This window comes from Melitaea cinxia, chromosome 19, assembly GCF_905220565.1.
Source record: "Melitaea cinxia chromosome 19, ilMelCinx1.1, whole genome shotgun sequence".
Lineage (NCBI taxonomy): Eukaryota > Metazoa > Arthropoda > Insecta > Lepidoptera > Nymphalidae > Melitaea > Melitaea cinxia.
This window is the reverse complement of record NC_059412.1, coordinates 5048476-5062419: the sequence shown is the minus strand read 5'-3', so window position 1 is coordinate 5062419 and position 13944 is coordinate 5048476. Positions and strand designations below refer to the sequence as shown.

At 31.8% G+C, this 13944-nt stretch overlaps 1 protein-coding gene across 1 annotated transcript; it reads right to left on the bottom strand.

Annotated features, from left to right (window-relative positions):
- Nucleotides 1–146: 146 nt before the first annotated feature.
- LOC123663101 (LARGE xylosyl- and glucuronyltransferase 2-like) lies at nucleotides 147–11234 on the bottom strand. Its single transcript, XM_045597840.1, has 12 exons — nucleotides 11016–11234; nucleotides 10348–10546; nucleotides 9476–9690; nucleotides 8614–8943; nucleotides 7517–7669; nucleotides 6847–7024; nucleotides 6399–6529; nucleotides 5481–5636; nucleotides 4692–4883; nucleotides 4242–4334; nucleotides 3501–3631; nucleotides 147–1572 (listed from the first exon to the last, which is right to left on the bottom strand). Exons 1-12 carry the CDS (start codon nucleotides 11232–11234, stop codon nucleotides 1491–1493), a joined length of 2079 nt encoding a protein of 692 aa, XP_045453796.1. The 3' UTR covers nucleotides 147–1490.
- Between the last annotated feature and the right edge of the window lie 2710 nt (nucleotides 11235–13944).

Genomic DNA, 13944 nt, shown 5'->3' with positions numbered 1-13944 from the left:
ATGTAAGTTTTCTATTGTAATGAAAGCATTTTTTATAATTTTTGGAAGAACGGAGGATTTTTTGTTTCAAGAAAAAAAAACTCAATATTTGTAATGAACGTTTATTGCATTATTTATAACATAAGAAAAAATAATAAACAAGCATGTTTTGTAAATAATACTTTTAATAAATCCACTAAAATTATAAAAAATAAAAAGTACAATCTATATACATACGTTGACTAATCGTTTGATAACTACAGTGTTTGATAACAGTTTCTTAGGTTATTTTATTATTAAACATATTTCTGTCGAAATTATGACTATACGATATTTATCTAGACATTTTTGTCATGTATTCTGACGAGAAAGTTGTTATACTCATTACAAGATGCCGCGAGGATGGATCGTTCAGCGAGACAATGGTCCAAAACAACGATGACAGCAGGTTTTTACTAGTTGATTGATTGGTTGATTGGTTTAATGGCTTTCAGTTGTGCCAGAGAAGCACGGTTGATTCCACCAATGTCACGTAGAGTGGAGAACACACGTAAGAGATTGATTGATCGGTGCAGTTGAGATAACAGTCTCAATTTAATTTTGAAAACAGGAAAAATAGTAAAGAGATCTGGGTTTTAGAGTGGCGGAGTCAATCTCCAGACTTAAATCGCTAAAAAATGATGGCAAGAATTAAACTACTTTGGCGAAAACTTTGGCGTAAAGTTCAAGAAAAGTGGCAAAATATCTCTCAAGATAGAAATTAATGCTTCACCAAGAGTGCATAAGAGTGTATGCTGAGAAATGTTTAATGGTACAAATAATTTTAATTTTTTTTTTTTCGTGTATAAACTGTGCAATAGAAGGTTCGCTACACTTATAACGAAGTGCAACTTTTTCTTTTTAAGTAATTATGAATAGTTATAAAAAGTTTTTAAATAACATATTTTGCAAAGGTATATTTGTGTTTTCATTTTAATCCTTTAAATTATACTTAATCGGGAAATTATCTTTGGCCGGACACTTTTGCATTGCAACCGTAGGTGTCAGTAGGAACCGCGGCTTTGCTTGGACAAAAGCAGGAGTAGCATTGTATGTATGTCTAAGAACAAGAACTTCTATCGCTTTCACAGTATTTTTATTGATGCTCCGCTCCTATTGGTTGTAACGTGATGTTATATAGCCTTCAAACGGGCATCAAAATAATCTTCAACACAAAAGGCATTCGCTTCACTTACATAATTTAATTAAATGACTAATACTCTTAAACTTCTCTCAAATACATTAAATAAATTTATAAAAAATACAAAAACTATAGTGTAATAAAAATATAAACTTTAAATACAAATATTTATAATAAAAATAAAGTTGCTGTAATAATTTGCTATAATGCTCTAATAATTGCATTTTACTCGCTATAACAGGCAAAAAATAAATAATTTAAAATATAGCCTCTATTTTAAAACCTCTTTTCTTTGTATTGTTTTTAATGTTTATTTTTTCTTTGGTTTCCGTTACGTTTTACTGTAATCGAGCGATACGTTATATTTTGTTTTAAGATCGTTCATAAATTCGTTTTTGAGAAGCGCCAGGCATCTGAAACAAATAACAATTAAATTTCATTTTAATTTTATGTCGTAAAAAAATATTGAAAATCAGTTTAGTTCTTCTACAGTCGACATTATTATATAGAATAGAGATGGGATATATAGATGGGAGAGTCCAATGCTGCGACATTGGATGAAACTTCGTGTGATATGACCAATCATTTAAATAGTAAATATAAAAAACTATTTTAATTTATTATTGTACTAACACTAGGTTATAAGAAACATTGTTACTAACACTTTATGGGAGTGGGCTAGTCCGGAAATAAAGGTTATTAATATTATTATTATTATTATTATTATTATTAAAAAATAATTTAAATTATAATAACAAATCAATTATTTTAGTATTAGAGTAGTAATCGAATATTCTCACATAAAACTGTAATTAATAAATAAATATTTTAAAATACAATTAGCGGTAACTATGTAGAGTACTAGTAGTTGTTACTATAAGTTTAAAAAATGTGTTTGTGTATGATTGGATGAATATATAATTGTTTGCTCGCAAACGAAAAAAAAACTGACTTCAATTACATCGACAAGTAATACAACGTAGATCGACGAAAAAATAGTCAAGTAACTACGCGTTATCAAAGATTACTCAAAAAGTAGTTATCACAACTCAATAAAATTTATATGTGACCAGATGACAAACATCAGCTTTCGATTAAATTAAAAATTATCAAAATCGGTACACACAGTAAAAAGTTATTGCGGATTTTCAAGAGTTTCCCTCGATTTCTCTGGGATCCCATCATCAGATCCTGGTTTCCTTATCTACTAAACTAAGGATATCTCCTTTCTAACAAAAAAAGAATTATCAAAATCGGTACATCCAGTAGAAAGTTATGCGGTATAATACAACGTAGGTCGACGAAAAAAGAGTCAAGAAAAACGAATTATTAGATATAACTCGAAAAGTAGTTGTTAGATCTCAAATAAATTTAAATGGGACCAATTGACACACACCACCTTTCGATTGAAAAAAAAAATTGTCGAAATCGGTCCACACGGTCAAAAGTTCTGATGTAACATACATTAAAAAAAATACAGTCGAATTGAGAACCTCCACCTTTTTTGGAAGTCGGTTAAAATACTTTAATGACGACAGAAAACTTTAACAAGACTTGGGGGTATCTTGTTCAAATTATGGCTCAAACGGGAGAGTGTAAATTAATATTACGAATTGAAAAATAAATATCTACAACATACACACACGGTCGTCACACATGGTTCCTAAGACAAGCAACTTAAAACTTGTGTTACAGGTAACAACCGACTGATATAGCTGATTTTTTTATCAAATTCAGGCGGGAATCGACCCCACATACCTAAATTAAGGTGCCACCACGCTAATCGAAATTGAATATAAATAGAGAAAGAGAGAGAAGTCTCCTCTCTCCTCTCTTTTTTCGAATATAAATAGGATATACACTAACAAATGAACGCTTCACACTCAACGGTTCCCACTAGGATTTTCTCCTGTGTCAGGAGTCTGGAAACACACAATACACAAATTTAACTGAGGTAGGGCACAGCAGGAATTCCCTGCTCAAAACATGGAACAGCCCGACTGGGGTAGTACCTCGACCTTACAGAAGACCACAGCTAAATAATACTGTTTTCAAGCAGTATTGTGTTCCTGTTGGTGAGTAAGGTGACCAGAGCTCCTGCGGGGATTGGGGATTGGGTCGGTAACGCGCTTGCGATGCTTCTGGTGTTGCAGGCGTCTATAAGCTACGGTAATCTCTTACCATCAGGTGAGCCGTACGCTTGTTTGCCGACCTAGTGACATAAAAAAAAGACCAATACAAATGTACTGCGCAGCAAGCGAATAACGCGTCGTCAAAAGAAGGAATTGAGAAATAGATGATTATTTAATTTTAAAGTATCGTTCTGTAAATATATACATACATTCGGTAGTGTGGGTCTGCTCTAAAAGCGGTGATGTCTGGGGATGGCGCGTGGGGCGTGTGGACTACGAAGGCGTCCGGTAATACCACCAGCTTGTAGCCCTGGGCTCGGAGTTCTACACTGTGGGATACCTGGGGAACGATAGAAATAATATACCATAAGTAAAAAAGAAATCTATATATTAATACGTGAAGCAAACACTTTGTATCCCTTTTTACAATAATTGCGCGGAGTATGAAATTAATTATGGTCGAATTTCGAGAATTGGGCGACCACTAAGTATATAAAAATATATATTAATTATTGATATGATATTCAAAAAATGTTTAGAATCCCTAATGTGTGGGTAAACACAAAAATAAAATCGTATATATATTAATTAATTTTATGACATCGACTTTGTAAGAACAACCAAGGGTGGGTAAATGTAGTAAATAGAGTGTAGTTTAGTATATATATGTTAGCTATTCTTCGTTCTTTCACATTAAATTTTTTATAGTATCTCAAATATTATGCTATCAAATGAAATAAAAATAATCACCGTTATTACAACTTTTTTCGTTGACGTGCCGCTCTTATTAGTCGTAATGTTATATAATCTGTTACCTGTCTAAAATTAGCTGTCCTACTATTATTTTTATATTAGTATAGATTAAATTATGCATTAGTACATTTTTCAGAGAAATCAATATTTATGCCAATTGTCAGCATCCACCAAATCAAAGAATATATACTAATTACCTTATTCCAACCGAAGCCTGAAAATCGCGTGTCGAACTTTGGCACGGTGCGGTGAACGACTAAATATGGCTCGTAGTCAGATTGCCATTCTACCTGGAATTAAAACGCAATTAATGTGTCAATTTTATCAAACTCACTATAATTCTTCTTCTAAAGATGAAAATGGGAAACGCCATACAACATAGAAACATAGACAATAGCGTCTAAAACGTCGCCAAAATATCGGAAGTTACGAATAACTGTTGTACGTCCCTTTAGTAAGTGTTACATTTTGAAGCTAGGTGATAACCTAGGAGGTGATTATTACTTCGTTTTTCCGTTTCCGCAACAGTTGGTAGTGCTATTTTAATTTCTACATCAAAATGAGCCAATCAAATTTTGATATAACGAATAGACAGAAGAGACCAATAATAATTATTCCATCTTTTCATACCCCATAGAAGACAGTACCTCATAAGGTGCGGTAGCGGTAGTCCAACGACTATAATTAGTAGCCCGGTGTCCTCGAGGCCATTCGCGATAGCGAAAGGGGCCGACATCGCCATTTGTGTGACGTATGGATAGACGGGATAGTAATTCTTCTTTATATCTTGGAGGGGACGCGCGGTATCTTTGGGTTTCGAAGGCTGGTACTACTAAACACTGAAAAATGTTTTATGGTCTTGAATTTGTATTAGTAACAAAAAAGTAGCTAAAGTACAGTAAATAATAGGTGATAGAGTATTATGGTAAGTTAGAACCGTAAGCTACTTAAAGTTTTATAAAAATCCTAAGAAATTTTGTAATTATCAATAATGGAAAAATACTTTGTTTTTTTTTAATTTTAATTAAATCAACGTATAAAATCCAACCTATATCATAAATTTTAAGCGACGTAAAAAAATTAGCTTATCAATTCAAATGTATTTTTTATCTGTTTTACTTTATAAATTTTTAATGGGTTTACCGATTTCGATGATTCATTTTTTATTCGAAAGGTGGCGCTCGTCATGTGTTCCCGTTTATTTTTTTCGAGATCTGACGAGTAGTAAGTTATCCCTAATAAAGTGTATTTGACTTCTCATTTTATTATTTGTCGATGTAAACTTAACGAAGTTTTTTTTTTATTTGCGTGCAAACATAAGTACATATAATTTCAAATAAACATTAAAATGCGGCATCAAAATACACACACACAAACACACACACACGCTCAAAGCAGATCACACAAGGTCACAAATAATATTTAAAAAAAATTACTTTTTTCTGTGGATAAGGGTTGATGAGTTTTAGGGCGGTTCTGAGATGTTCGTAGAGACCTGCCATCGGCACGAAATCAGCATCCATTAGGAAAACGTATGGGGTGTTCACATTTTCAAGGGCTACGTTACGGAGATAGTTCACTGGGTAATGTACCTATAATAATGTTGCCAGCTATAAAAATATTTTTAGGAAATTTTTATTTATAATTTTTAACAAACGATAGAGGGGCCACGTATTTCACGTAGGTTCTCACTACACAACAATAAACAACACAACAATAAACAAAAAATAAAGTTGTCAACTATAACAATAAGTTTTAGGATTTTTTTAATATTTATAATTCTAAACAAATAATTGACGATCTAATTTATTACCGATTGCCACATTTGAAACAAAACATTTATTTAGCTATTATTATTATAATTACAACAATTTACAGATAAAAGGTTCAAAATTATTTGAACTCGATATAATAACAGGACAATTTTTTTTAACAACAACAGTACCTTATGACGATAAAAGACTACGGTTTTTGTCACTTTGATTTTTCCTCTTCTATATTTTAAACGGACTTTATTGACAAAATTCTACAACACAATTTTTTTTTCTCTTTAATAAATTCTTAATTAATTATTATTGAAATTATAAATGAAACAAATGTATGTATATATATTATTGGATAATTTTATTGTATGCTTTGTTAGCAACCATTATAAAAATAAATAAATAAATATAAAACGAAATATTTACATTGTCTAAACTGTCTATCCGTGACAAAAGCACTTGCAATTACAAACATAAATAAATATGGGATAAGTATCCCATTTTATATATAAATCAGTGATGATTAAACTTTAAACCTTATATTATTATACTATTATAGATCTGTTTTTTGAAAAAATAATAAATACTTACCGAATCCTGCTTAAAAACCAGATGATAGCCAATATTATTCCTCGAACTCAGAGTTGACGACCAATCTCTGATGAAACTTTCTAATTTTGTTACTTCGCAATCTGATAAATATATCGCTGCACTTAAAGGACCTGAAACAATGACAAAAAATATGGTACTCTCACTAACTCTCGAAGTATTATTCATGCGTCATTTCGAGCCGATGGAGATAAGTCAACATTATCAAGGTAATAACTGACCTGGCCAACCTCAAAGTGACTATTTCTTTGTGAATATATCGATTTTTTAAGACTTGCATACAAACTTAGTGCTAATGAACAATCGTTTTAAAATGTGCGAACATACATTTCGGTCATTAATTTTTATGTATTTAATTTTTATTTTTATAGATTACGACTTCTATTTAAATTTAACTGAAAAAAGCATATAAATATTATAAATTTTATACCATCCCAATGTTTAACGATTCGCTCTAAAAACTGCAGTCTATCCATAGACAATTGTAGAACAAGTGTGACGTCAAAACCGTCTATGTTCATATAACTGTAGTCCATGTAGTACAAGTGTGTCCGGAGCTTTACACGTTGAGCTGCGCGAAAACTGATGCAAAGGTCCGAATGATTCATCTGAAAACCACAGACACCACAAACTTTAGATTGTTTATGGTAATATATAATAATTATGTTGAAATAAAAATAAAACGACTTTAATTACAGTGCCAAGTAATATAGCGTAGGTTAGTCGGTAAAATAATCAATTATATTTATTAGAAATACCTCAAAATTATTACCAGATCTCGATCAAGTAAACCATAGACAACAAGGCGATTTTGTTTGAGAATTAATTAAAGACATTATAAATATTGTATAGAAAACTGCTTTTTGATTTTTTAAGCCACGTAATGACTGGAAGCGTGACGAAACGTTGTTACAAAACATTTAACTTATTTAAGTAATTTTATTAGTGAATCTATACTAATATTATAAAGTTGAAGAGTGTTTGTTTGAACGCGCTAATCTAGCTATAGTTGGATAGTCTATTTATCGAGGAAAGCTAAAGGCACAAATTATTATATATTTTTAAATTATATTTCTAAATATAATTTTTAAAGTTCGTACCTTATACGTAACTACTTCGTTTTGTGAACACCTATGAAGCTTTTCACGTAATAAATTACCATCGAAATTAACGTAAGACTGATGTATGTTTCTAAAATATTCCGAATCGCGTATATGAACGTTATATTTGCTCGGAGAGTTCCAGTGAATTATCTGAAATTAAAGTTTTTCATATTTTTAGACGCTATACACTATAAACATTATAATGAAGGTACAATAAATTTGACAAAAGGAAAATTACTTTAGATTTCAAATAATATTTCACGTTTTTTTTTTTTTTTTTTATTAAGATGTCAAAACATAAGTTAATTTAGTCTGTATTTTTTTGTATATTCTGATTAGATTGTATATTACGTATGCTAGTTATTGATATACGTGTTAAGGACTTAACAGTATTATATGCTTGTATCAATGTATATATATATATATATTGTTAATATTACTTATTGTCTGTGTTATAGGTAACAGCCGACTGTTATAGCCATTTTTTTGATAAATATGCATAGAAATAATACATAGATATATAAATACAAATATTACACTCAGACTCAGGTTGGAATCGATCAGAGCTACAGACTACAGACTGCGCCAACAGGCTATAGTGCGTTCAACGAGTCGAGATACCAAATGTAAACAAACCAAATGTGAAGTCATTCAACTATGCAGGGTTTTGTAACCTTTTTTTTACTTACACAAATTTTTAAAATGTAAAATATATTTATATTTTGATAATTACTGAATTAAATATAGTTATGTATATAAGATTTGTTACTTCTTAAATAATAATTATAGAAATATACAAATCACCTGGAGCGCTTCAGGACATGGAATGAAAAAAAATAATACAAAATCAAAGGACCGTCCACAACCCGTTTGTTTTCAAGGCCAGTTAAAATATCGTTCGACCTTGCAGAGAGACGTGCAGCAGATAGCAAACAAACAAGATAGAAAAGAGGTAGACTATATTTCGTTTGTTCCGTCGTCGCAAAAAAAAAAATAATGGGCTTTGTTTACATTTGGTATCTCTTCTCGTTGAACAAAATTTACATATATATGATATATATTGTTAGCATGTTTAAATGAATAAAATAAAATACCTTAACATTCCTCACATCTTCACCATAACACGACTTAGCGAGCGTTTGCATTGACATTTGTACGTTATATTGACAGCTTATATTGTAAACAATTTTTGGATGCTTCTTTATTATAGCATTTATAACATCTTGATCAGCTAATGTAGTTTCTTTAAGTATTTCCAAGTTTTCTCTGATAGTTTCATGCCACACTGACGTCCAGTCAATTTTACGTCTTATTTTATATAAATCTAGCAACATAACACCTGTGTTGTAGCCTCGGCCTAAAGCTGGCCACCGTTTTCCTGTATTAGTATACCAATTACTTTCGTTTTCTACAAGACCTATGTACTGGAAAAAAAAGTTAACAATATGTCAAGAAATTAATTTAATTTTTGTTGTGTGTAGTAATTTTCTTTATGAATTTAATCAAAATTAAAAATTTTAATCGTATGTATTGTACTTCAAAATATGTTTAATGAATTTTACTTTCAAGTCATTTTAAATTAATTGATATATGAATTAACCATGACTTCATTATGGAAATTTAAAATATACATCTGGTAAAGATTAATAAAATTAAAAAAGTGCGTGCATACAAAATACACATGTCAGAAGTGAAACTTCTTTGGCAAACTAATTTTTAAGTCTCGTTTGTATTTATACAAATCTAAAGCTATAGATTTCCGTTCCAGCGCCATCGACTAAAACGTTGCCGTTTCATCCGTAAATCCGTCTTATGCACCTAAAAAAGTTTCACTTCAAAAATATAAAAAAGATACGTTGAGGGTAGTAAGAAAATTCATAGGCAAAAAATTCCTAAACTTATTTCAAATAAAAAGTATTGCAAACAAAAAAAATTCTACCCACAAATTTTACTTACTTGATCATCAGTCATATTTCTAAATAAATCCCACAACTCGGCGATATCACTGAGAAATGTTAGGTCGGAATCCAGTACTATGACTCGTTTTAATGAATCAGGCAGTATACTAGGAAATAGTAGTTTTACTAGCGCAAATATACCAGAGTAGTGACTATTTGGAATCCAACGCACTTCTGATAAGCGATTTTGGGAGTCGTAGCATGTGTATTTTACTGCAAAAAAGAACAACAAGACTTTAACAAAGCGTGAGGAAGTGAAAGAAGGCACGAAACCCTTTCAAATATTTCCATTTGACATCATCCCAAAATCTGGTTTCCTCCTTGTTTTATAAGTTTTTATTTTTAAGTAAAACTTCTTTATGCAAACTTGACTTGAGGGCAAAGCTGGTGAGAGCGTGACGAGAGCGTTACGAAAAGTGTGATCGGTCGACGTTAACGAAAATTTAGAGGCAGATTATAAGATAGATGGAGCTAAAGAAGTTTTACTTCAGTCGTGTGGTCTAAAGCACACTCGTTTTTTTTTTCCTACATTCTTTTTTATATCCTTAAAGTTCTATATCAAAAACTTTAGCATTTAGCATTTTTGGCGCGAACTTGTGGAGGCCTATGTCTAGCAGTGGACTGCAATAGGCTGAAATGATTATGATGATGACCAAAAACTTTGAAGTTATAAAATTACACATGAAGAATAGACTCAGAAATCAGTTCGGAATTCACTTTCAAATATATAGTTTTGTACAAATTATTTCTAAATATATCAACCAAAAACTTTGACGTAGGAAAAAATAATCAGTTATTACAATATTTTACTAATGATAATAATAACATTTGAAAATAATCATTAATTTATTGAAAAAGAACATTACTTACCATCTGGTATATCCCAAGTTTCAAAGAGCTTATTTATCGTATGCATTGAGCCCGAGCCGACGATGAAATGAAAGTGTACTTGTGTTTGACGGTGATGCAGTAAAGATTTCAGCATAGGAGTGATGATTCGTGTACATTTCCCCATACACACTAGAGCTATGTGCACAGTTTCACATAATGTACCGGCTGCATCTGGAATCTAAGAACATAAAACTTTTAATTTTTACTCGCAACCTGACTAACGTTGTCTTGTCTTTCAAACCAAACGCATAAAAATGAAATGTTACATTTTTAGGTTTTCTCGGTTTTTGATCAATTTCTTTAATTATTCATTCCACAAGAGACTTTTACAAAGTATTAGAAAAAGATAAAAAAAATAAAATGATTGTGCTTTTAGACCACACGACTGAAATAAAACTCCGTGAGCTCCATCTAACTTATATCTCCCTCTCAAGTATCCTATCTCCCAAGTTAAATCAAATTACAGATGCTTACAAAAATTGATAAAAATTGGTTCAGTAGTTCTAAAGTTTATTACTAACATAGGTACAGACGTACGCGACTTGTTTTATACTATGTAATGATAATTATCCATCTTTTACTCACGTACTTTTAATATTCTACGTATTGTTAAAAAATATTTTTCAATACAATAAAATGTAACTTACCTCAGGAACGTAATACTTATTATCAATTTCAGAAAAATCACGAACCCCACTCACATATAGCTGTTTTTTAATGACTTTATTTTCTGTTTCAAGAACATCTATCCTAGATATTAACCACCAGTAGTAAACAACGGAGAGCGCTACCCATATACCCAGTGGTACGCCTAGCCATGGTCGAAAAAATAGACAATTGAAGACATGTTTAAATGAAAAATTCATCTTAAGCTCATTATTGTTTATAAGCTTGGCAATGTTCTGTAATCTCTTTGATAGCAGTCATTTTTGATTCTGAAATATTTTATAAGCTTGTGTTGCTGTAACAAAGGCTTATTACATGAAAATAATCAACTAAAATTAATTATAGAATCACTATTTGGTGATGAAGGCCCATTGTGCACTTTTATTTTCTTACTTATTATTGTCTGTTGTAAAAAAAAAGAAAATTTGCAAAAAAAAAAAGTACACGTGGAAGATTAATTTATACTATGGTATAAGCAATATTGTCCAATTATCATGCTATAATGTTAATATTTAAATTTAATTAATTTCAATAAATTTTCAAAATAAATATTTTAAATTATATTTTTACCAGCTTAAGCCATTGGTTAGACAATAGAATCAAGGTTCCTGTTAAGTATAGCTTTCCTTTTTATATGATATACATAGTATTAAAAACTTACCGGTAAATTTGTTTTATTATAATTAGTTAATAAACACAAATTAATACGTAAATAAGTATAATTTAACAGAATATCCACTTAAATTTAATTGTTGTGCGTATTATGAAATGTATTTGCAATTTATATAAGGTAATTTATATCAATTATCGTTTCGGTAAATGTTGATTCTTTATTTAAAGTTATATAAATAAAAAATTAAGACAGTTTAATAATAACAAAGCAACATGTCACTGTCAAATGTCATTTAGAAAAACCGTGGTTGCGTTCCAGTAAGCGACCGTAACGATTGTAACGCCATTTCTTTATTCCACCTAAGGCGTCATAGAAGACGTCACTGTTGTTGCACGACCTGTGTATAAGACCGTTGTTATACCGTTACGTGGCAGCCGGTCCGCCGAGCACATAATATTTATCTGTCAAGGAGCGCGATCCGTTCCCAGTAGCTGACTAGAGAACGCCTCGGTATGTCATGAATACGACAGGGTACGTCAGGGGTTATTTTTTTGCGTGTTTAAAAGTTGAGTTTCAATACATCGTTTAAATGTTCTTCTCGTTTTCAGTTCACGTTTTGGTGGTGATTGGCGGCAGATCGTTCCAGCACTGGGGGGCCGTGTTTTCTAGACGATATATCAAAACACTGTCGTGCACATTTTGTACTCGTTGTATCAGCTTTGATGTTCTAGTTCCGAACAGAAAGAAGAAGTAGAAGAAGAAAAAGAAGAAGTATATGAGGAATAAGATGATGAAGAAGAAGAAGAAGAACTGCAGCACTGCAGCACAGCTACTCTGCAGCACTGCAGCACAGCAACACAGCAGCGCTGCAGCACAGCAGCACAGGCTCACTGCAGCACAGCAGCACAGCAGCACAGGCTCACTGCAGCACAGCAGCACAGCAGCATTGCACGCTGCTGCTTATTACGAGAAGGACGGTGATCAGAACTCCTAGCTCGCTCTTTCCGACGACGGGATGAGCTCACACCGGACCCGCCCATCCTCTTTGGTGACATGGTGCGCGAGTGCAGCGCAACTGGAGAAGTCCCTCTATGCGTTCGACTGGACAACTCTGCTATGAATCGGAGCACCGGAGTACATTCTCCACAAATCAGTCGTTAGCCGCGACGAGCTGTAGTACAGCGACTGTGATACTGCTGCCCGTTCCGTTCAGTCACCGACCGTTTGCATTCTACGATGCACCTAGATGCAACTAACCTTACTTTTCTTTGCATCTTTTCCTCTATTATATTATATTTATTAGATAATCTATATATTTATTAGATAAGATCGATTCTATTCTGTTTTGTTATATTGCATTAAATTCTATTCTATTCTGTTCTATTCGATTCTGTTCTATTCGATTCCATTCGATTCCGTTCGATTCCATTCGATTCTACTCGAATTATATTGAGCTGAAAACAAGATGGACATTTAAACGATGTATCAAAGCTTAATTTTTGAGGGTGTCGTACCTTCTCGTATTCACGACATACCGAGGCGATCTCTGGTCAGCTACGAAAACGGATCGTGCTCACGCACTACTCGGCGGCACCGCACAAACGCAAATAGCATAAAAATCAAAGGCTCATTTTTCAAAACATTTTTTTTTTTTTAAATTATAATGCATACATATTTTTCAGGTTTAACTAGGGGGCAATTGGAATCGACTTAAGAGAATTTTTTTGCGTTTATTAGATTTTCAGAAACGTTTTGGTTAAAGAGATAAGATTTTTAAAGTTGAGATGAAGTTTTAATTTTTTTTTGCTGAGAAAATTTGGCGGGGGTCTAGCTATATAATTATATACGAAACTGTGATTGGACGCACACTCTTTGGACGCACACTCTTTGGACGCACACTTAAGGCTATTTTCACTCCGTCAATAAAACACTAATATATAAAATTAAATTTATTGGTCAAGTAAACACAAGTTATGTAAGCTAAATGGTAAAAAATGTTTACTATTACACAAAATTGACTTATAAAAATATATTTGTACACAAAAACAAAAAGGTGTGTAAATATGAAATAGTATTGTCATGACGGTCGTGTACAACGTTTATATAAAATAAAATGTGAACTATTCTAAAAGAAGTTTAGAATTGTTTTAAGGTGGGATATTCTAAACAAAACCTCATATAATAAATAAAGTTAAGTTTAAATTTTCAGACAAATGAGAGTGTATCTATTAAAATGATGAAAATTAAGTCAAATACATCGATGTCTGAAATTAAACTAATCTATACTAACATTTGTA

What these genes read in the sequence shown, in the direction of transcription:
- LOC123663101 (XM_045597840.1), bottom strand. Translation starts at nt 11,234, where the DNA reads ATGAATTTTTCATTTAAACATGTCTTCAATTGTCTATTTTTTCGACCA. An exon ending in AACTTGGGATATACCAGATG is followed by an intron (nt 9,691 to 10,347) that starts GTAAGTAATGTT and finishes TCTTTTTTGCAG; the next exon opens with TAAAATACACATGCTACGAC. An exon ending in ACCCTTATCCACAGAAAAAA is followed by an intron (nt 4,884 to 5,480) that starts GTAATTTTTTTT and finishes AACATTTTTCAG; the next exon opens with TGTTTAGTAGTACCAGCCTT.